Source organism: Myotis myotis, unplaced genomic scaffold (assembly GCF_014108235.1).
Source record: "Myotis myotis isolate mMyoMyo1 unplaced genomic scaffold, mMyoMyo1.p scaffold_m19_p_4, whole genome shotgun sequence".
In the NCBI taxonomy this organism is placed as follows: domain Eukaryota; kingdom Metazoa; phylum Chordata; class Mammalia; order Chiroptera; family Vespertilionidae; genus Myotis; species Myotis myotis.
This window is the reverse complement of record NW_023416346.1, coordinates 45,789,021-45,812,288: the sequence shown is the minus strand read 5'-3', so window position 1 is coordinate 45,812,288 and position 23,268 is coordinate 45,789,021. Positions and strand designations below refer to the sequence as shown.

The 23,268-nt window shown below is 37.4% G+C and overlaps 1 protein-coding gene across 3 annotated transcripts in view; it reads right to left on the bottom strand.

Moving 5' to 3' along the window:
- Positions 1-23,268, bottom strand: part of LRCH2 (leucine rich repeats and calponin homology domain containing 2) — a 104,016-nt gene that overhangs the window by 35,129 nt on the left and 45,619 nt on the right. For all 3 annotated transcript variants that reach the window (XM_036306193.1, XM_036306192.1, XM_036306194.1), the window contains exons 6-11: positions 17,962-18,095; positions 12,868-12,955; positions 12,463-12,574; positions 12,193-12,290; positions 12,046-12,104; positions 10,224-10,325 (exon numbers count right to left, since the gene is read on the bottom strand). In XM_036306193.1, the coding sequence (XP_036162086.1) occupies positions 10,224-10,325; positions 12,046-12,104; positions 12,193-12,290; positions 12,463-12,574; positions 12,868-12,955; positions 17,962-18,095 (593 nt within the window). The remainder of the gene's footprint in view (positions 1-10,223; positions 10,326-12,045; positions 12,105-12,192; positions 12,291-12,462; positions 12,575-12,867; positions 12,956-17,961; positions 18,096-23,268) is intronic.

The window sequence follows — 23,268 nt, the reverse complement described above, 5'->3', positions numbered from 1 at the left end:
GGGTTCTATAATTGAAACACTGTATCAACTCCAGCTCTGAGATCCCGGCTGGCTGAAAGCAGGTTTCTGGGGTTTTGTTTAGCTTCTATATTTGTAACCATGTTTCAAACTGAAGCTCAGAGGTCGGTAAGGCAGGCGGGGAATGTTAGTTTCTTCCGTCACTGAAGCAAGCAAACCTCATGTTCGCTTCAAGCTGCCTGGCTGCCGGCCGCCATTTTGGGTGGCAGTTAATTTGCATACTGCCCTGATTAGCCAATGGGAAGGGTAGCGGTTGTACGGCTAATTACCATGTTTCTCTTTTATTAGATAGGATTAGAGGCCTGATGCATGACATTTGTGCTCTGTATAGAGGGTGGGGGGTGGTCCCTCAGCCTGACCTGTACCCTCTCGCAGTCCGGGACTCCTTGGAGGATGTCTACAGGGAGCGCTGCTCAGCCAGAAGCTGGGATTACTGCTCCTTAGTACTGCAGAGGAGGCAAGGGAGGCTCCCACCACCACCGCTACACTCGCCAGCCGTGATCGTGGCTTTTACTTGAGCAGCGCTCCCACTATGGGAACACAGTGACCACTAGGCTGCATCTCCTGTGTTATCTACCGCCTGGTGGTCAGTGCACATCATAGCGACTGGTCATTCCACCTTCCAGTTGATTTGCATAATAGGGTTCTATTATATAGGATACATAAAATCTTCAAACATCCTAATATATAAAAACCCAGGGTCCGTAACGACTAACTGAAGGCTCGACCGAACACCAGAAGTCAGTCCTGCAGTCAGTGCTGGGTTGCCGTGGCTAGCCAGCACTAACTGCCACTGGTGTGGGCGCAGTGACCCAGTACTGACTGCCGAGGGGGCTGCGGATCAGGCCTGGAGAGAGGCTGGGAGAGAGAGGCAGGGTCTGATCCACAGACTCCATGGCAGCTGTTGATCAGCCATTGCCTCTCTCTCCTTCTCCAGGCTTCGCCAGCAGTTGCGCCTCTCTTTCTCTTTCTCTCCGGTCCTCCATGGGGGCTGCTGATGAGCCCGACCTCTCTGATCAGGCCCAGAGACAGGCCTGGAGACGCTGACTGGCATAGAAACTGACCAATCAGAACCAAATCTGGGTGAACTGTGAGGAGCCAATGGCTGCCTAGGAGTGGAGCTTTTGATGCTGACTGGCATAGAAACCAACCAATCAGAACCAAATTAGCCAGCAGGGGAGGGCAGTTGTGGGCAAGATCAGGCCGGCAGCAGAGGGCCATTGGGGGTGATCAGGTAGGCAGAGGCAGTTAGGGCTATCAGGCCAGCAGGCAGAGAGGTTAGGGGCAATCAGGCAGGCAGACAGAGGGGTTACAGGCAATCAGGCAGGCAGGCAGGTGAGTGGTTAGGAGCCAGCAGCCCCAGATTGCGAGAGGGATGTCCGACTGCCAGTTTAGGCCCGATCCCTGTGGATCCCTGCTGAAACTGGCAGTCAGATATCTCCAGAGGGGTCCCAGATTAGAAAGAGTGCAGGCTGGGCTGAGGGACGCCCCACCCCCAGGCACGAATTTCATGCAATGGGCCACTAGTCAACAATAAAAACACTGTAGATAGAAAAGAATTTCAAATCAAACCTACATATCGACTACTAAAATACATCCTATCTAATACAAGACAAAAAGGGTAATTAACCGTCCTCCACTATGCTTCCCATTGGCTAATCAGCAAGATATGCAAATTAACTGTCAACAAAGATGGCGGCCAGCAGCCACACAGCTGAAGTGACCAGTTTGCTTGCTCCAGTGATGGAGGAAGCCAAGGTTCCCCGCCTGCCATGTCCCCAGCTCTGAGCTCCATAAGCAACAGCTCCAAAAGCAACAAAGTTTCAATTATAGAAGCTAAACAAACCCCAGATATGTGCTTTCATCAAGCTGCAGCCTCAGAGCTGGGAGCACCAGTGATGGCAACAATGTTTCAATTATAGAAGGTAAATAAATCCCAGAATTAAAAAAAAGAAAAAAAGGAGAGGCTGGGAGCTTCAGCCACAGGCCAGCCTGAAAACGGCCCTCAGCCCCTCACCCAGACTGTCCAGGCACCCCAGTGGGGACCCCCACCCTGAAGGGGGTGTGGCCAGCCTGAAAAGAGCCATCAGCCCCTCATCCAGGCTGGCCAGGCACCCCAGTGGGAACCCCCACCCTGAAGGGTGTGTGACCAGCTGCAAACAGCCATCAGCCCCTCACCCAGGCTGGCCAGGCACCCAAGAGGGACCCCCCACCCTGATCTGGGACACCCTTCAAGGCAAACCAGCTGGCCCCCACCCGTGCACCAGGCCTCTATCCTATATAGTAAAAGGGTAATATGCAAACTGACCCTAACAGCAGAACAACTGGGAATGACTGGTCACTATGACACACACTGACCACCAGGGGGAAGACACTCAATGCAGGAGCTGCCTTTGGTTGTCAGTGTGCTCCCACAGGGGGAGCTCTGCTCAGCCACAAGCCAGGCTGACGGCTGCCAGTACAGCGGTGGTGGTGGGAGCCTCTCCCACCTCCTCAGCAGCGCTAAGGATGTCTGATTGCAGCTTAGGTCTACTTCCCGCTGGCAAGTGGACATCCGCCAGAAGGATTTCTGACTGCCAGCTTAGGCCCAATCCCCCAGGAAGCAGGCCTAAGCTAGCGGTGGTCACCCCCCGAGGGGTCCCAGACTGTGAGAGGGGACAAGCCAGGTTGAAGGATCCCCACCCCCCCCCAGTGCACAAATTTTTGTGCACCAGGCCTCTAGTAATGAAATAAATATAAATTGGTAATTACAGAAAGATGGTTAACATAAAGAAACCAATTTCCATTACCCCAGATTCCTCACTAGCCTTGGATCTAGTAGAGGTTCCTTAGTGAGGTACAAAGGACATGCATCATAGGCAAAGCAGTGTAGCTTGGTACCAAACAATTTTGACATTTAATGATACCTTTATTCTTCTTTGTATGGGCATACAATAAAATTATGCTGAATCCCCAAATGCAGAAGAATTGAGGTAATAAAATATCTAAGATTATTAGGAAAAAAATATATCTTTAAATAGTGACTTTTAAAAAGGAGATGTAGCAGTGTGCATGTACTATGTGGGGTAGGAATTTCAGAATGTAAGAATCATTTCAGGGAGTGGGTCAAACTACAATGCCCTTCACTACAGTAAATTCTGATTTCTCCCCGACACCACACTCACTAGCATTTTGATAACTGATGCGTATGAGTTATATTGGAGCAGAAAGGGAAAAAAGAGTTGAAATCCACTTATCTACAAAACATATTTTATGTACTTAAGAATTCTCCTTTGTAAAATTTTGCTGTGTACATTGATATTTAATCTTTTACTCTGTGATACTCAAAGTAAAAATAAACATCTGTTTTATTTATTCTAGATTAATACATTAATACATTTCCCTAATCCAGCTACTGATACTGTATTTTAAGTACAAGACTATACAATTCAGTTGCATCAACCTGGTCCTTTAATACTTAAGGCTTCCACAAACTCCAGATGCCTTGATGCATGTCCTACTGTTCTGGTCCTCTGAGTTTTCATTGAATGATGCTCTATAACCTAAAGGCCTCTGTCTGTATTCATATTTCATGTACATCAACCAAACCAAAAGATGGGAGAAGAAAGATATTTTGGGAGAAGAGAGGGAAGTCATTAGTAAAGTGAGCAGAAAGAATGAATGGATAGATTGCAAGGGTTGAGAGAACTGCCTGCTTAGTTATAATGAACTAGAGGTTAACATGATGCTCCTCAAACTGGAATGTTCATATGATCAGAAAAAAAAAATCATACTAAACAGGTAATGTACATGATTTCTATAATTCTAAGCCAAAATAATAAACTTCTCAAAATCTGATTTTACTTTCCATGATTGTTAATTATACTTCAATATAATTTTTCATAATCACTGTTTTATTTATCCACATTACATAATATTCGGAAGCACATCTTTTCACAATAGGTAAAAATTCTCAGGATACACCTAAAAGCAAATAAAATAATTATTAAAAAGAAAGATATAACAGAAACTACTATAGAACAGAATAAGTTAGCAGGAATGAACTTGAAATGGGAACCAGTCAACTCAAGACATTCATTGCAAAAGCCCACATACATTGTAACCCTTTAAGGATGATAACCAAACAAATTTTAAGAAGCCAGCTAAACATCTGCTTATAAATCCATATAATAAAAACATCAGTATAAGAAAAAGAGCAATAGCCATGCCTCTAATACTAACATACAAAAGTAAAGTTGGTGAATGTGTGAAGAATTGGATAGATAATTTACAGAGTAATATTAAGACAATTTAAAGACAATAGTTAATTTTTTATTTCCAAAATTATAGTGAAGGTAAAACTATGACTTGCAGAATTGCTATTTTAATATAGACAAGATCACTGACTTAGGGGAATTTCAATTCACTTAAATACAAGTAGAAATAATCCAATATTTTGACAAGAAAGATAAAGATTAGCTTTTGAAAATTCAACAATAAACTGTCAATACAAAGTAATCTATGCATTTAGTCAAAGAGGGGGAAATCTTCTAAATAACTGGGCTTCAGACTTTGAACATTTATGAGTTATCTACTTGATACTTTATTTGCTGATCTCTTTTCCCACCCTTTTTGATTAATAATTCTGCACAATATCCTCTTGTTACTTTCCTAGGATAGTTAAATCCACCAAGTAGTAGTATAAACTTTCTTAGACAATCAAAGATATTGATAAAATAGTATGAACTAATAAACAAGTGGCAAGCTGCTTTAAGAAAATAATCACTGAACTAAAATAAGAAGTTTTTTACTTGCTTCTAAGTTGGAGGACATGCATGGCTTCTTTTAGCTGAGAGCTAACACTGTATGTACCTTCCACCATAGCTAGGTAAAGAACAGTTGAGTAGTGGCCTGGCCCGTGTGGTTCAGTTGGTTGGGAGTTGTACCGAGTTGCTGGTTTGATTCCTAGTCAGGGCATATGCCCAGGTTGTGGGCTTGATCCCCAGTAGGAGGTGTGCAAGAGGTAGCCAATAGATGTTTCTCTCTCTCCCTATCCCGTCCTCTCTCTCTAAAAATCCATAAAAAATCTTTAAAAGCAAAAAAAATAAAAATAACAAAAAAATAACAGTGAAGTAGTATACAGTCAAAGAAGGAATCCTAGGTGGTATTTTGTGCTATGCAAGGATAATCTTACCCCAGATAAATTCCTTTAAATCAAGACAAACAACAAACAAACAAAAATATTCTAAGGAATGTGTGAAAACCTAAAAATAAATGTTACTACTGCTGGTTACAATGTTAAATAGCATTTTAGATTCATTAATAAAGTTGGAATCTAAAACACAACACAATGTGAAAGGGAAAAATCAACAAATTGCATCAACTCTTCTGGGAAATACATCCTTTTACAAGATTAATTTTGATTTTTTTTAAAATATATTTTATTGATTTTTTACTGAGAGGAAGGGAGAGAGATAGAGAGTTAGAAACATCGATGAGAGAGAAACATCGATCAGCTGCCTCCTGCACATCTCCTACTGGGGATATGCCCGCAATCCAGGTACATGCCCTTGACCGGAATCGAACCTGGGACCCTTCAGTCCGCAGGCCGACACTATCCACTGAGTCAAACCGGTTTCGGCAATTTTGATTTTTTGAACTCACTCAAATTCAAGTATTATAACACTATAAATAAAACTTTATAATTATCTACATTTAGGACAGGTGAGCAATAAAAATTTATTTTAGAAGGGAAGAAATCATTTAATGGCAAAAATACTAAATTTGGCATAAATTCTGAGATCAGTTTAAGTTCAGCAATTAACAGAACTTGCTAGGGATATAATTTAAATTGTCCATAGATTATAAATTTAAAAAAAATATTGATGATAGCATTCTTTTTATTTTTATTGATTTCAGAGAGGATGGGAGAGGGAGAGAGAGATAGAAACATCAGTGAGAGAGAATCATCTATTGGCTGCCTCCTGAACCCCTCCTACTGGGGATCGTGTCCGCAAACAAGACATGTGCCCAGACTGGGAATAGAACTGTGACCTCCAGGTTCATAGGTCAATGCTCAACCACTGAGTCACACTGGTCAGATGCTAGGTGCTGTTTTGAACTAATTACCAAACTATCACAAAAACAAGACCTATGAAACATTATTTATGTTGTATCTAGGCTACAAAAATTAATTCAAGTCACAGGAAAACATGAAAAACTAATATGATAACAGAAAATTGAAAAGATAGAAATGTTATATATTACAATGTTAAAATATAAAATTATATGTGTAAGTGCTATTCTTAACACAATAAGAGAAATTGATATTGTTGTGTGTTCTCATAAAATCAATATTCTCTGCCAATAATGATAAATATAATTCTTTCACCTGCCGCGTAGAGGAAATAGAAACTCAACTAATTTTTAAAGGTACACAGAGCGGGAGTGAACCATGGGAGCAAATAATACTTGATTTATATTAGATGGGTGGAAACATATACAGCCTCCTAAGTAGCTAATTTTTTAAAGAGGCTCATTAGAGTCCAGTTGGTGTCGCTCAGTGGTTGAGCATCAACCCATGAGCCAGGAGGTTACCGGTTCGATTCCCAGTGAGGGCGCATGCCCGGGTTGTGGGCTTGATCACCAGTGGGGTCGAAGAGGAGGCAGCCAATCGATTTTCTCTCTCATCTATGTTTCTATCTCTCTCTCCCTTCCTCTTTTGAACATCAATAAAGACATTATTTTTTTAAAGGCTCATTAGAAATGAATCATAGAAGATGAGAAAATAAACTTCATAGAAAAGGGTGACAGAAAGTTATTGTAGAAGAAAAATGTGAACTGGTAATAAGGATTCATTAGATATAGAAGGGATAAAGATGAGTGATATTTTCTAGTATAGTTTTTAATTCTACAAATGTAGTAGCTGTACAAAAAAAGATGCTAGTGACTATTAAAAAATAGTGGAACCTAAAACCACACATTTGTCATTTGATAAGTTTTAAGAGTAAGTATTTTTCAAAGCATATTTAAGCAAATGCCAGTATACTTAAATTTTAAATGTCCCAAAACATGGTCATGTGATTCATAAACATTTATTGTTTTCAATTAAGTGAAATAAATTATCTACATTTATTAGATATCAATGTTAAATGCATAAAAATTATTCTTTTAATTTTCTCAAAACACAAAACATCTCATATCTTTTTTTATTTTAGGTTGGACAGAGCAACAACATTCACATCAAAAACAAGGATATTATCGCAAGGTTTGTAATCCTTTGTTGGCTACTCCTATTAGGTCTTCCCTGTAGACACTAATGCTCCTTTTAAAAAATATTTATTCAATTTATTTAAAGTAAAAAGGCAGTTTACCCATTTCTCCTACCCACATCTTCATCCATACCTCAAATAAATAATCTTTATTATTTCAAAACTATAAATGCAGTACTCTCAGTATATGAAAAAGGTAATAATAGCTGACCCTCAGCAGCACCTAAACTTTTCCCACCACAAACAGATAGGAATCTCCTAGAAAACCAGTGCCCTCTTCAAGGTCCAGCACAAAAAAGGTCTCATTCACAGCCACTCACCCTGGGCTCCAGAGGAAGGAGGGCAGCTTGGAGTGGACTAGAGTCATGTGAGGAGATTGGGTTGTGTGGCACCAGAGAGAGAAGGCTGAAGGGACAACTGCCAGTGTCTTGTGCTGAGTCCCACTCCCACACCTCAGACACTATCTTTCATGGGTCAACACTCCCCTCCATACAACATCAGCCTGGGGGAATGTAATTGGCCCATCCTCCAAACTCCCTGTCGCACTGCGCTACTGACCTCACACTCTGGAGAAATCAGCTGCCTGGGCCCCTTATGCAGATGTCCAGGCAGACTCAGGTTATGTCAAAGACTGAGTTGTGTGGTTCTGGGGCGGGGGCCATTTGCCCTGTTCCCACAAACCTCACCAGCACAGCACCCGACAGGGGACCCAAACTCAGCAAACTCATTAGTCAACAGAGCCAAATATCAACAGTACAACGATTGAAATTTCTTTTGAGAGCCAAATTTTTTAAACTTAAACTATATAGGTAGGTACATTGTTATTAACTTAATTAGGGTACTCCTAAGCTGGCCTTTGCTAAAAACGTCCTCAATCTGATTGAGGTACATTCGCTGAGGTCGACCCCTTCCAACTCTCCCATCCAAGTCTTGTATACTTGTTTCAGATAGACCAGTGTGGATGGGAGAGTTGGAAGGGGTCGACCTCAGCGAATGTACCTCAAAACAATGTACTTTCCCTGCACTGTGTATCCCGCGGCACGCCTGCGACACATCTCCCGTCGCCCAACCAACCGACCGACACCCCCCACTTCTTCTAACACCACTTCTTCAAAATAGACTCGCCCAGGCTGAAAACCGACTTCTGCGCATGGGCCATGAAGTGTCAATCACACTGTACGTGCACGCCCGCACATGGTATTTTGTGGAAGAGCCACACTCAAGGGGCCAAAGAGCCGCATGTGGCTCTCGAGCCGGGGTTTGCCGACACTGTACTAGACACACCTTCCTAATTCCAGGCAGCGCTGCCGTACTAAGCTGCAGTTCTCAAGGAAGTCCAGGCAGAATCCTGGACAGTTTGATGGCTCTAGAGAAGGGGCCATTTTTCCCTCACATATCGGACCTGCACCACCATTCCTATGCAGGGCCCTCCCTTCACATGGCCAAATCTTGGTCTGATAAACTCTGCTAGCCTCCTCCTGGTGACTATCTGAGAATCCATCCCACCACAAAGGTATGTAGGCACCTCATAGTGGAACCTGGCAATGGAGTACCCTGGGACTTTTGTTGAGTGACCTCACTGAGGTCCCCCAAAGGCAGCCAGCCATAAAGTGTGGATCACTTTCTAGCCCACAGCCGGTCCCAGATGGTATCTGATATTGACCTATACCAGAGTCTCTCTGAAAGGCCCCAGAACCAACACACCTGGTGCCAAGATTCAGATGACATGAGAGTGAGAGCCTGACCCAATCAGCTTCACAAGTGACATATCCAAAGGAAGACCTCAGTAGGCATCATAACCTGCAGGGGCAAATTCTGCTTTGTGGGGTCAGCATCTGAACGGCAGCTCATACACTGTGGTGAAAGCCAATCCTCACAGAAAACCAGCTTAAGATGGACTCCACACATGGATGAGACAATAGCAATCAACATTCAACTACTACAGGAGGGCTCACATAACCTATGCAAGGGAAATTCCTGGGCTACTGAGACACACACACACATGTACCAAATAAGGCTACAATACCAAGACTTGGAGACCAGCAGATCTACCTAACAGACAGAAACAAATACAGAGAGGCAGTGAAATGGGAACACAAAAACTATGCCCCAAATGAAAGAACAGGGGAAATCCCCAGAAAAAGGACTAAATGAAGTGGAGGCAAGCAAGCTACCAGATACTGAGATCAAACAATGGTTAGGGAGGCTCCGGGAACTTAGTGAGAAATTCAACAACATAAAAAACACACACACAAAAAAACACACCATAGAAACCATTAGAAAGCATCAATCAGAAATGAAGAAAACACTGGAGAAATAAAAAGAGTCCTAGATAAAGCAGGGGAACAAATCCTTGATTTGGAAGATAAGGTAGGAGAGCAGACCCAATCAGAGCAGCAAATAAAAAAAAGAATTTTTTTAAAAAGAGGATAGTCTAAGGGACCTCAGGGACAACATGGAGTGTATACAATAGCGTCCATATGACAGGGCACCAGAAGGAGAAGAGAGAACAAGAGACTGAGAACCTATTTGAAGTAATAAGGACTGAAAACTTCCCTAACTTGGAAAAGGAAGTAACTTGGAATCTGATAAATTCATACTACATACTTATGACATATATATGGGAAAAAATGCTTACAATATATCTAATGCTACTGTGACCTAAAGCGAATATCAACAAATAAATAATTATTTAGCACACAGGAATAAAAAAGAGATACCTAACCAATAATTAAATATAATGACAATGTGAGTAGTTGTCTTAATTATATATGTAACTTTACATTTCTCTCCTAAGTATTTCCTATTGTCTTTTAGCAGTTAATCCCTTCAAATAATTCTTAAAATGGCCCTATTATCTACTGAAAACTTCATATACTTTATTTGATAATTTTTAAATAATCAGATTTAATGATTGTAAAATTTGCCAATTTAAATATCATTACTAAAATATACCTGTTCTTTTGCTCTTGATGCAATAACTGAGCGGCTACTTTCTTCAAATCAGTTACTTCCTTCAAATCATCATCTTCTTCCTCTGCAAGTTCTTTTCCAAGTCTAAAGGGTGACACATACATGTTTATCCAAAAAGACAGATTTTTTTCATTTATTGTATTATTGTTGTTACTTATTGAATTTATTGGAGTGACATTGTTTAATAAAATTATATAGGTTTCAGGTATACAATTCTATAATACATCATCTGTATATTGTATTGTGTGTTCCACCACCCCAATAAAGTCTCTTTTTATTTTATGCCTGCTTCCAGAATTAGAAGCCATGTTTAGTTTTTAATGCCATGTGAAAGCTAAAATCTTAACATCCGTGTATTTAAAACATTAAAATAAGAAATAAGGAATATTTAAAGAATATAAAAGCATATCTATCCTTTCCACTAAACAGAAAATGTAGCATAGTGGTTATATTAGTATAATTAATGGCTAACAAAGTGAACTGTAGTATTACTTTTTTGTAATTTCTGAAATGTGTAATGGCCATAGTAATTTTAGTAATGCATACTCCCCAGTTGTGAGTATAATAAGAACTACAGAATTCTATCTGGCCAGTCTTTATCAGTAAACATAAAATATCATGAAATTTTCATATTGATCTTAAAAATCTCTCCACAAAATGTTTAAGTAGAGGAAATGCAAAATGGGTTCAAATAAGTTTGGCAAAAGTGCCAAAAAACATATAATTTTAATCATTCAAATAGAACCAATAAAGTGTAAAATAAACTGTTCTCCAAACAGAAGTATTTACTTTAAAAACAAAAAAGTATCAAATCCTACTAAGACTCTATCTTTACCATAACTTGCATTCCAGTGGTGACTCTCAAGTTTAGGCAACTGTCCTCGTGAGATAAAGTGAGAAAGTAAAATAATTAAATATAAATAATATAAGATAAAGCTATGTATCTCCCTATGATGTACCAGGCATGATTAATGACCGCTTAAAAAGCTACCAATGAGTCATTTAGAGGAAGCACAATGTAGAGAAAAGAGAAAAGCTTCAGGATCAGCGAGAGCTCAGTTTACACACTAGGTTCTACTGGATACTAGCTAGGTGGTTCTAGGCAAGAAATTTCCATCTCCGAGCTTCCCCTCCTCATCTGTAAAAATGAGGACAATATCTACTATGCAGAATTTAGTGAGCATTATATCAGATACATGGGAAAGCACATAGCACAGATCCTGGTACGTGGTAGGTTTTCAAAATATGCTCTCCCTTCCTTTCTGTTTCAATGAAGGAACTTAAAAGGAAAAATGTCATAGGTCATATTCCATCATTTTGTAAGATAAATGATATAGAAGAGATCCAAAGCACACTTATTTTAATAAAATATGAAAATACCCTTAAAGTATATTTTCTCAATGAAAGAGACTAAGAGTTAGGACACATGAGTTGCAGACATTTGAAAACCTGGGTCTCGCTTTCCTTCTTCATCAAATGATGCCAATATCATCTATTTAAAAGGCTTATGAAGTAGCTTAAATGGGCAATGTATGTGAAGGTAGAGTCCTCCTCAGTAATAATCATAGGAGACATTATTACACTTCTGAGGGGAAAAACAATGTATAAATGACACTCAATTTAAATGTTTATGAGAATTTTCAGTTTAATTGAGGAATGCAAGCAAATAAAGCATTCACAAATTACCTAGATATTAGTATAATTGGTAAATCAACAAAAATTATATCCTTCCAAGTAAGAATATCTAAATATATTTTAAATATTTATAAGTAACATTTCAATTTGAGAATTTGTGTGCGCTTACCTTTTCTCATCTCCTAATTCTTCATTTTTCTGAGATTTTTCAGGACCTTTTTCTTTTCCCTTATATAAAAGAAAATTATCATTTTAAATTGTATGGTCCATTTTTGTGATATCAAGGAGAACATGTTATTAATATTTGTTTCTTTACCTTAAGGAAAGAGACAAAGGATCCAATATGTGCATCTCCTTGTTCGGGAACTGCTACATCTTCTGTGTTGTGGTCAATAAAATCATACACCTCCTGGTCTAAGTATAAAATAATATTTGATAGAAAATATGAATAGTTTATTCTGACACTGCTTAGAATAAAAGTGTGTTTTCTCAATAAAAGAGTTGGCCAAAGGTACTGTTTTTCAAAGTCAGTTTTTTATAAGGGCTATGTACATAAAATAAATATAGCGAACATCATATGGATTACCTTTCTGGGAATCAGGTTTACTTCCAACGGAGTGACTATCGTTTCTTGATGTCTGCTCTCTATTTGATTCTGAGACTTGAGAGTGAAGGCTGATTGTGTCGTCGTCTGATGGCTGAAAAAAATAAAGCCCAAGTACCAATGAGGCATTTTAAAATCCGATAAAGAATTAAGTTGCTTTAAATTAACATATGAAGTGTTCAATATGTGCTTTACATTTCCAGTTTTCAAACCAAAAATTAGTATGTTAAGGTTTACTGTTGTGAGTTTAAAAATGTACATGTATGGTCTCATATAATGTAATAATGATTATACTTTCAAGCAAAATAAGTCAGTATGTGCAAGTGTCTATTTCAAAGCTCTAATAAAATTTTAAAATAAAATAGATCAGCAATAAAAAATACTCACTTCTGTTGCAGATAACCGTTTCTCTCCATTATCACTTCCAATTCCAGAGTCAGGGCCAGGATTTTTATTTGGATAAAAATCTTCCATACTATAGAAATAGAAATTCTAAGAACAGTTAGGGTTTTCTTCTTAAGTAGATAATATAGTCTTGACCTAAAATTTTCCTATATAATACAGAATATACACTTTTGATGTCTGAGACCCTTAAGGACATGAGGGGGAAAATGTCAGGAACCTTCCTAACAAAACACTTCATTCATGTCCCTCATGAAATATTTTTCCTTCATGCGCTCTGTTATAAAGTGTCAATTGTTAATAGTACGCTTTATTTCTCCTGAGAGATTCAGAAAAGCAAAATCATCTTGATACAATATCTTCCTGTTTTTGTCATTGGTTTGACAAATTTCACCATAGAATGATGAAATATTTTAAAACTTCAATTCATAGTTTCTTCTTCATTAGCTCTAAAAATATGCTTTAGCTTTATGAATAACTTCCTTTTAATAACTGAGAAAAGAGAAAATACAAAACAAAGTTTGCAAAGCATTGAATAAACAATTTTTCTGGTGTGAGGTCAGAGCTGTCTTTGCAAATTTCTGAATACACAGTATGCCACCCAGGTAATGAAGTATTTTTTCACTTTAATTTAAAAATTTACCAAACACCCTATGAACACCTTAGCATGTGCCAGGAATTGGGCTAAGTGCTTTTAAAGACAATACCTCATATATTCCTTGCAAAAACTCTAGCAGATTGTTGGTGTTTTCTCATTTTACAGATAAGGAAACTGATCCGAGGAAGGGTTGAACAATTTACCCAATGACATGCAACTTGCAAATGGCAGTCTAAATTTGATCCCCAGATTAACACTGAAGTCCCTGATCTGAATCAGTATGCTATATTTCCTCCCCCAAAAACTGATCTTTATACTCTTCTGGAGTATATTAATAAACTTACGGAAGTAATTGCCAACTATGAGGCACTATGCTGAATGCTTGAGATGAGATGAATTAAAAAATGTTTTACCTCAAAGGGCTCTCATACCAGAGGTGAAATAAGTATATTTACATGTCTTGAAAACTATGACAAAGGTAAATATAAAGTGCTGTGAGAAAAGAGAAATTAATTCTCTTTGTAAGGTTAGGAAAGGCCTTACCCAAGAAAAGGGCATTTGGGCTTAATCTTGAAGGATAAAAAGACGCAATAATTGCTAATATTTGTTGAGCATCTACACTCTGTTAGGTACTTCATATTTTACTTTTAATACTTACATTTTAATTACATTCTGTAATGTACGCACTATATCTTTTTACAAATGAGGATAATAAAGCTTATAAAAGTTAATTTTCCATGGGGAAAAATTGTAACATTTACTGAATATCATTTACTGAACTAGTTGCCAAGCACATATTTATTTTATTTTTTATTGATTTCAGAGACAAAGGGAGAAAGAGAAAAATAGAAACATCAATTATGAGAAAGAATAACTGATTGGCTGCCTCCTGCACGCCCCCTACTGGGGATCGAGCCTGCAACCCAAGCATGTGCCCCTGACTGGAATCGAACCCGGGACCCTTCAGTCCACAGGTTGACGCTCTATCCACTAAGCCAAACCAGCTAAGGCACACACATTTATTTTTTTATATTACTATTAGCATTATTATTTTTGTTATTATTAAATACTTCAGATTTACAAAAAAATTGAGCCCTACACTGTACTTTCAAGTGTGGGTTTCAAAATTATTTTTAAAAATCTATCATTTTCATTATTTTTAAATTTTTATTTTTCAGTTATAATTTACATTTAATATTATTTTGTACTAGTTTCAGGTATGCCGCATAGTGGTTAGATTATTATATACTTTACAACATGGCCTCCCCAATATTTCCAGTACCCACCTGGCACCGTACATATATATTACAATATTACTGACTATATTCACTATGCTGAACTTAATAACCTCCATAAGTATTTTGTAACTACCAATTGCCAAGCACACATTTAATTCTCACAATAAGCTTAGGAAATGGGTATTATTAACATTTTAAATAAACAAGCTCAGAGAGATTAAATACCTTACACAGTCCACAGAGGAATTAAGAGGTTAAACAGTGATTAGAGCTGAAATTCATCTCACTACTGCACAATAATACTATGTACTATTAAAATACATCTGTGTATTTCTAAAAGATGATAATGATAATAAGCTATTTCTTGAGGAATTATTTTGGGTAAGGCATTGTGCTAAGTGCTATATAGACATTATTTCTTTAATCCTGACATCATCCATATGATTATTTTTGATTTGCATATAAGAAAACTAAGGAGCGCCTGATCGGTTTGGCTCAGTGGATGGAGCGTCGGCCTGCGGACTGAAGGGTCCCGGGTTCAATTCTGGTCAAGGGCATGTACCTTGGTTGCGGGCACATCCCCAGTGGGGGGTGTGCAGGAGGCAGCTGGTCGATGTTTCTCTCTCATCGATGTTTCTGACTCTGTATCCCTCTCCCTTCCTCTCTGTAAAAAATCAACAGAATATTAAAAAAAAAAAAGAAAGAAAACTAAGGAGCAAAAGAAAAAGAATATGGAGGACCACAGGCATTATGACACAAGAACATAGTTTTGAAGAGTCAGAGAAGGGCTTTATGGGTACATTATATCTGACTCTAAAAGTGGACATACTTTACTGTAATGCCTACCTTCGTAGAGTGAACAATTTACAAATAGTCAAGACATGGAAGGGTTTTATAAGTAGTAAGAACGATATAGGCAAGGACATGAGTATGAAAGTGAAATGTACATACAAGAATTTTTCTAGGTACTTTAATACAAGCTGTGGGTGGGAGGCTAGCACACCCAAGAGCCAACTCAGAAGTAAACTCTGTTGACCTGCACTGTCCAATACAGCAGCCACCAGGAGTATATAGCTACTGAGCACTTTAAATGTAGCTAGTCCAAACTGAGGCATGCTGTAAATGTAAATAAAATACACACCAGATTTCAAAGATTTAATAGGAAAAAAAGAATGTGAAATAAACTCACTAATTTTTCTATTTGAATTAGATGTTGAAATATTTTTGATATGAGTTAAATAATGTGTATTGCTAAAATTAATTTTACCTGCTTTTTTTTTACCTTTTTTTTTTTACATGGGTTACAAGAAAATTTGAAATTCCATATGTCACTCACATCACATTTTATTGGGTGACACTGCTAGAGACCATCTCCAAAATATATCTCAATTATATCCACTCCTTTTCATCTCTACTGCAATCACCTTATTGAAGACCCCTTGATCTCCTGGAAGAACTGCAACAACCTAACTAGTCCCTCTACTTCTATTTTTGTTTACTTCCAATCTATTCTCCCTATATAAGCGAAGATAGGTTTGTTTGGTGTGTTTTGTTTTTTTTTAACATAAATCAGTACACGTTATTCCCCTGCTGTCCAATGAGTTCCCACTCTACTTTAAATACAATTCAAGCTCCTTACCACAGCCTCAAAAGCCCCCACGTGACTTGAGTCCTTACTAACCAAAACCAACACATGCCATTCTAGCCTTTAGCCACTCTGCTTCAACCATGCTGGCCTCCATTTAGTTTTTTGTTTTGTTCTGTTTTGTTCTGTACTGTTCTGTCTTGTTTTGTTTTGTTAATCCTCACCTGAGGATATTTTTTTTTCCCATTGATTTTTAGACAGAGTGGAAGGGAGTGGGAGAGACAGAGAGAGAGAAACATTGATGTGAGAGACACCTGGATTTGTGTCCCTGGATTGGGGCCGAGGATCCTTCAGTCCAAGGGGTGATGCTCCAACCACTGAACCAAACAGGCTAGGGCTATTTATTTTTTTAACATACCAAGCCTCTTCCTAACTTAAGGCCTTTGCACATGTCATTATTTCTGCCTGAAATGTTCTTCCCCTCGCTCTTTACACAACTACTTTTTCTCCTGTCAGGTCTTGAATTAAACCAGACCATACCAAGGAGACATTTCCTATCTTTACTCCTAAAACATGTTCTTTCCCTTTATAGCAAGGAAATTTGAAATTATGTGTATTGTGTTCCCTTGCTTTGTTTATTAACTGACTCTTCCATTAGACTGTGAGCTACATGAAGGCCGAGACCAATATGTATATCATTCAATAAAACATACCCTGAACCAGTAGGCATGCTACCAATATTTGTAGAATAAATAACTGATATAATAATGCTGTTACTAAAGTAAATTCATTTTTAAATAAATGTAAAACAGACTAACAGAGAGTTTGAATATGAATTAAGTCTAATTTTTTATAGAATCGTTTGGTTTACTATCATTCATAACATTAAACAAAAGAATCTTTAGGAACTAAATTTAATGTTTGGATACTTAATTCTACTTAAGCAGCAGAAAAAAATTCAAGAAAAAGACCTATTTGGGAATTCCAGAACTTGCACTATTAACAACAGTACTTATTATATTGCTATTCCAAGTAGTCTAAACTTTGTCATAAATACAATGTCAAACCTTTAAATATAGTTTCATCTCATCCCAATTATTTTCCATCCTGTTGGATGGAATTGTTTTCATATAATTACACCAATCTACATCTTAAAAAGATGAATTAAAAACAATATCAAATCTATCATTTCAAAATCTCATGAGGATAAAAACATTGATATCATACAGAACATCAATGATAAATCATCTTTGATCTAGATACAAAAAATATAAAGTAAGGAAGCACTCAAAAATGCCTTGCTCTTCTGCCAAATTCAGGTCAAAGTCAAATTCTACTAGTTATTACAAATGTACAATAGAATGATCATAGGAGTAATAGTCAAGTACTGAGAAATTAGTATTTCTGCACTATGATGTTAAATGTTTACATTTTACTATTAAAATTTTAATAATAATTAATTTTCTGAGAAAATTCCAAGTTGATTCTAGTATCCAGAAGTTCATTCTATGATGGTAATATTTCACTTCAAACAATTATTGAATTTAACACTGAGACAATCAGCCTAAACATATTCAGTACACTCAAGATTAATAAATATATTTTATATAAAGAGTACATACTAATCATGAAACAAGACTGTAAGAATATTACATTACCTGTCTGTAAGAGGCTGGGAGGGCATTCTTTTACTCAGTGATGGAAGATCCAGAGAATCTGGTTTCTTATCCATTCTGCAACATGCTTGGATACTTAAGTATTTAAATATGTGTACTTTACCCTTTAAACATATCTGTCAATAAATAATGGAGAAAGGTTTAATTATATAGGTCCAAAATATATGCTATCTACCAATTTACTTATATATTTTAATAACCTCAAATTATGTTGAGACATCACGATCATGATAGATACACTGCATACTTAATTTGTACTTCTGACATTAGGTGAAAAAAAACCTGACAACACCGATACCAACTAAAATTTTATTGCTGTCTCTGTTCTTATTAGAAAAACTAAGTTAATTATTCTGTATTTCACTAAAGTTTTTTTGTTAACAGTACAATGTACAAACCAGTAAACAATATAAAATTTACAATTTATGAGAGTTGCCTTTATGAGAAAAAAGCAAAAAGAAATATATTTATTGTAGTGGTGAGAACAGAAAACAAAATTCATGTAATTCTTTAGTAATCTCATCAGAACCACTAAGTTGGTTGGATAAACACTGGAGGAAAGCTAATAAAAAGAATTTAAATATAGGAAAAATGATTTTGTTAAAAGGTGTGAGAGTAGACCAATTAGAATAAAATAATATGTAAATGGTCAATTCAACTAAGATAATATCCTAAAAAGTTATTTTCATTGCTGCTAGAAAAAGAATAATGATGGGTGAAATACTATGTGAAAGAAAGTATGCTATATAAAAATGAGTGGTAAGGAAGTAATAAGTCAAATTTACAAAGATTAGCTGCAGTCTCCATGAGTTATATCAAATAAGTATCTCTCAAAAATTGTAAGAAAGATATTGTTTTATGAGCTCACGTAACCTGCCAACACATACAAAAATAATCAACAAAGAAAATAGTAAGAAAAGTACATTAAGAAGTAATTATCATTCCAGGTATAAAGGAGAACCATTTCTTAGATAAATCTCATAGTTACCAGGTCTGACTTGACCACTGAAAAATTTCATTGAAAACAAAAATTAAAACATTTGAGCTATTAGAATTGAACACATTACTAATTAAGATGTATCCTATTATCTGTCCAAACCAAACAAAAATTATTATATTACAAAATTAAATTAAAATCAATTATTTTCTTTTATAAATTCAATTTTTATAATAGTAATTCATGTACATAGTTTTAAAAGTCACAGAGAATTATAAAACCGAAAACAAAATATTAATCCTAGCCCTGACCAGTGTGGCTCAATTGGTTGAGTGCTGTCCCATGTACCAAAAGGTCACCAGTTCAATTCCCAGTCAGGGAACATGTCCAGGTTGAAGGTTCGATCCCCAGTCAGGGTGCGTACAGGAGGCAACGGATCGATGTTTCTCTCTCACATTGATGTTTTTTTCTCTCTCTCAATCACCCTCCCTCTTTAAAATACATAAAAACATATTTTTAAAAAGTAATTCTCCATTCCATCCCCTCCAATCACCAAGACCCAGTCCCTCATTGAACTCTTTTATTTGGTTTTCTGCTATTTACCTTCATATTTATAAATAATATGGCTTTATTGCTATCTTATTTTTATTTTTCAAGTATAGACTCTATTTGTTGAAGTCTTACTAAGGAAAAAGAGAATTTAGATTTATTTTATAACTACCACCACTTTCATATGTCAATTCCACTACTACCATCCTCCCATCTCCAATAACCATAAACTCACATAAACATATTTCCTCCCTCTTCAGAAGTATGCATTGTGGTTAAGCACAAACTTTGGAGTCAGATAGCCTTGGTTTGAAACAGGGCTTTATTTATCACTTGCTAGCATGTGACTTTAGGCAAGTCACTTAACTTCTATGCCCTTGTCTCCTCATATATAAAATGAGATATAATGACAGTACCTGTTCATAAAAAATGAATTAATGTGATAAAAATGAATTAATGCGTATAAAGCATTTTAAACAATGTCTGGAGCACAGTAAGTGCTATATAAATATTTACTATTATTATAATACAGATTTTTTTCATTAAATCAAAATAGAATATTTACACTATTATGAGTAAGAAAGGATTCACAGATGAACCACGTAAGTTAGAGTACATTTTCTTTCTCCTGCAAGTTTTTGTTTTGTCTAAAGTGACTAATTACCTCATTTGCCTTTGCATAATTTTCTGTATGCCTATTACTAATTAATTCCTAACTCTATGACAAAACTGTAAAACCCTCTCCATACTGACAAACACATCAAGTCATTTATCAATTTATTTCTTTTTCTTTTTGGAGATAACCACCCTACTCCAAACTGACTGGTTGCTCTCTAGGCCTATTGCAAATCTATCGATCTTGAACATGAAGGATTTTTCTTGCTTAATTTACTCCCACATTTTGATACAGCACAAACTCTGCTAGCTTTCTAATACAGGCTACATGAAAGTTAAAATTTCTGAGACCTTGTAAGTTTGAAGCTATCTTTTTTCTACCTCATACCTGACTGACAGTTTGAGTACAGAAAGATGTAAATATTCCCATAGTCATTGAAGATGTGGTTCTAACATCTTCTAGCTTCCTATGCTGCTACTGAGAAGTCATTCTGATGGTCACTCCTATGAATGAGACCCATTTTGTTTCAATGGAAGGCTTTCAGTGTTTTGGTCTCTCTTTCATGCCAGACATTATTCCTGCAAATGTCTAGTGATCTGTGGCTATCTGTTTATCTTCAAGAGTGAAGCAATTAAGAAGTCAACTGGAATCTCTGTGTATGAGGGGGAAGTTTACCAATGGTGAGCCTCACTGTCTAGTGACCAGACAGGGACTGGCCATTTCATCAGGAGACCCCCTCAAAGATCAGTATATTCTCCAAGTTCAATCAATCAACCAAGAGAGAAATCCAGCCACCCTGCCTGAAATAAATAAGACAGGCTGAAAGCATTCTGAGAGCCAAGTAAGACAGTTTACTGGAAGGTCCCACCACTCACTATGTAAGCATTCATCGTTTTCAGCATAAGGTCTCACTTCTGCCCATAGCTATACTTGAAGTCCTTGACTCTGGTTTCCGGTCTCCCTACAGTAGTGCTATCCAATACAGCAGCCAGTAGCCTCATGTGGCTATTTGAATTAATTACATTAAACAAAACTAAAAGTTCAGATTTTCAGTCACATTATACACTTTCAAGTGCTCAACAGTCACTTGTGGTCACTACATTGGACAATGCAGATAGAGAACATTTCCATCAGCACAAAAAGTTCTAATAGACAGCACTGCTCTAAAGAGTAAATTCCAGGCTTATGCTAACACAAGAACCTATAGCAGGGGTGGGCAAACTTTTTGACTCGAGGGCCACAATGGGTTCTTAAACTGGACCGGAGGGCCGGAACAAAAGCATGGATGGAGTGTTTGTGTGAACTAATATAAATTCAAAGTAAACATCATTACATAAAAGGGTACGGTCTTTTTCTTTTTAGTTTTATTCATTTCAAACGGGCTTGATCTGGCCTGCGGGCCGTAGTTTGCCCACGGCTGACCTATAGTCATTTGGCTGCTGAGCAGAGGGAGGGAATCTGAGAGAAATCTACCTACTCCTCAGAGTAAACCCTAGGCTTCTGCTAATGCAAATGGGGGGTCATGTGGCTTCAGAGCTAGAGGCAAGAATCTGACAGTGTAAATCTTAGACCTGTAGTGTCCAATGGTAGCCACTAATCACAAGAAATTATTTAAATTTCAATTAATCAAAATAAAAATCAATTGTTGGATCTCCGGTCAGGACACATACAAGAAGAAACCAGTTTGGCTCAGTGGATAGAGCGTCAGCCTGCGGACTGAAGGGTCCCAGGTTCGATTCTGGTCAAGGGCATGTACCTAGGTTGCAGGCACATCCCCAATAGGAGATGTGCAGGAGGTGGCTGATCGATGTTTCTCTCCTATCGATGTTTCTAACTATCTCTCTCCCTTCCTCTCTGTAAAAAATCAATAAAATATATTAAAAAAAAAAAGAAGAAACCAATGAATCAATGCACGCATAAATCAGTGGAACAACAAATTGGCTTCTCTCTCTCTCTCTCTCATCAATCAAAAAAAAAAGTTTAAAGCTCATGATCCATTTTGAATCAGTTTAAAAAGATTTAAAATAATATCATATTCAATTAAAATTTTGGTTCCTTCAACCAGTACATATTTCAAGTCCCCAGTAGCCACATGCGGCAAGTGACTATGGTACTGGACAGCACAGTTTATAAAACATTCCCACTGAGGGAAGCAGAGTTTGCTGCCTCAAAATACCACTTTTGGGGATATTGATTATTTTAAGAAACAAAATACCACTTTGGGGGATAATGTAATTTTAAGAGACAAAAGACTCTAAAAGAGCCTTTTACCTCCTCCTTACCTGTTTAAAAAAAAAATATCAGATAGAAAAATCTGCTCCAGAAAGGGAGATCACCTTAGCATAACATGAACTAAATTTGGCAGAAAGGAACCTGCAAAATGTGTTTGTTGGACCCACTCTGTGTCTGGGTAACCTGGAAAGAATTTGTTTACCAAATCTTTGCTCCTTCTTATCTACCTGTGAATTGCCTACCTTCCCTTTGAAGTCCAAATTACTCCCCCGCCACTCTCCGGAAGAGGGCACATGAGCCTCAACTGCAGGATTTGTCCTGGGATCCCGTATTCTTACCCCACATATGTACATCCATAATAATTTTGGCTATTTTCTCCTATTAATCTGTCTCATGTAAATTTGATGATTAGAACAGACAGAATAACTTAGAAGGGCAGAAGGAAAATCTTTTTCTCCCTTACACACCTTCATTCAGAAACTTCTACTGAACAGCAGTGCCTTAAACATTCTACAGACTTTCAAGTTTTCAGTCTTTCATCCCTATATTCAGAGCTACATGTTTCCTTCAATAATCAACAACAAAAATACCCCAGTCATCCCCAGGTTTAACACAGTAAATCAATTTATTTTTTGTTGCCTTCTCCCATAGCAGACACAAGTTTCAGCTTTCTTTATCATGCTCAGGCAGCTACTACCAGGACTCCTGTCAGACTTGATCTGAATTAGAAAAGGCACCTCCTTTGGAATGAGTGGAATGTACCTTTGTAGAAGGAAAAAGGCAACCCTTCTTCTAGATGTATGCAACACTGTGCCAGGGCACATGGCTTGGAAGCAGAGGGCAGGCTGGAGTTTCACTGCCATGTGCCTCCTCAGCAGATACTCTTGTGCAGTAATAATTAGAGACCCTAGCTACCACTATTCCATATATTTTCCTTTTTCCAAAATTCTGTGGC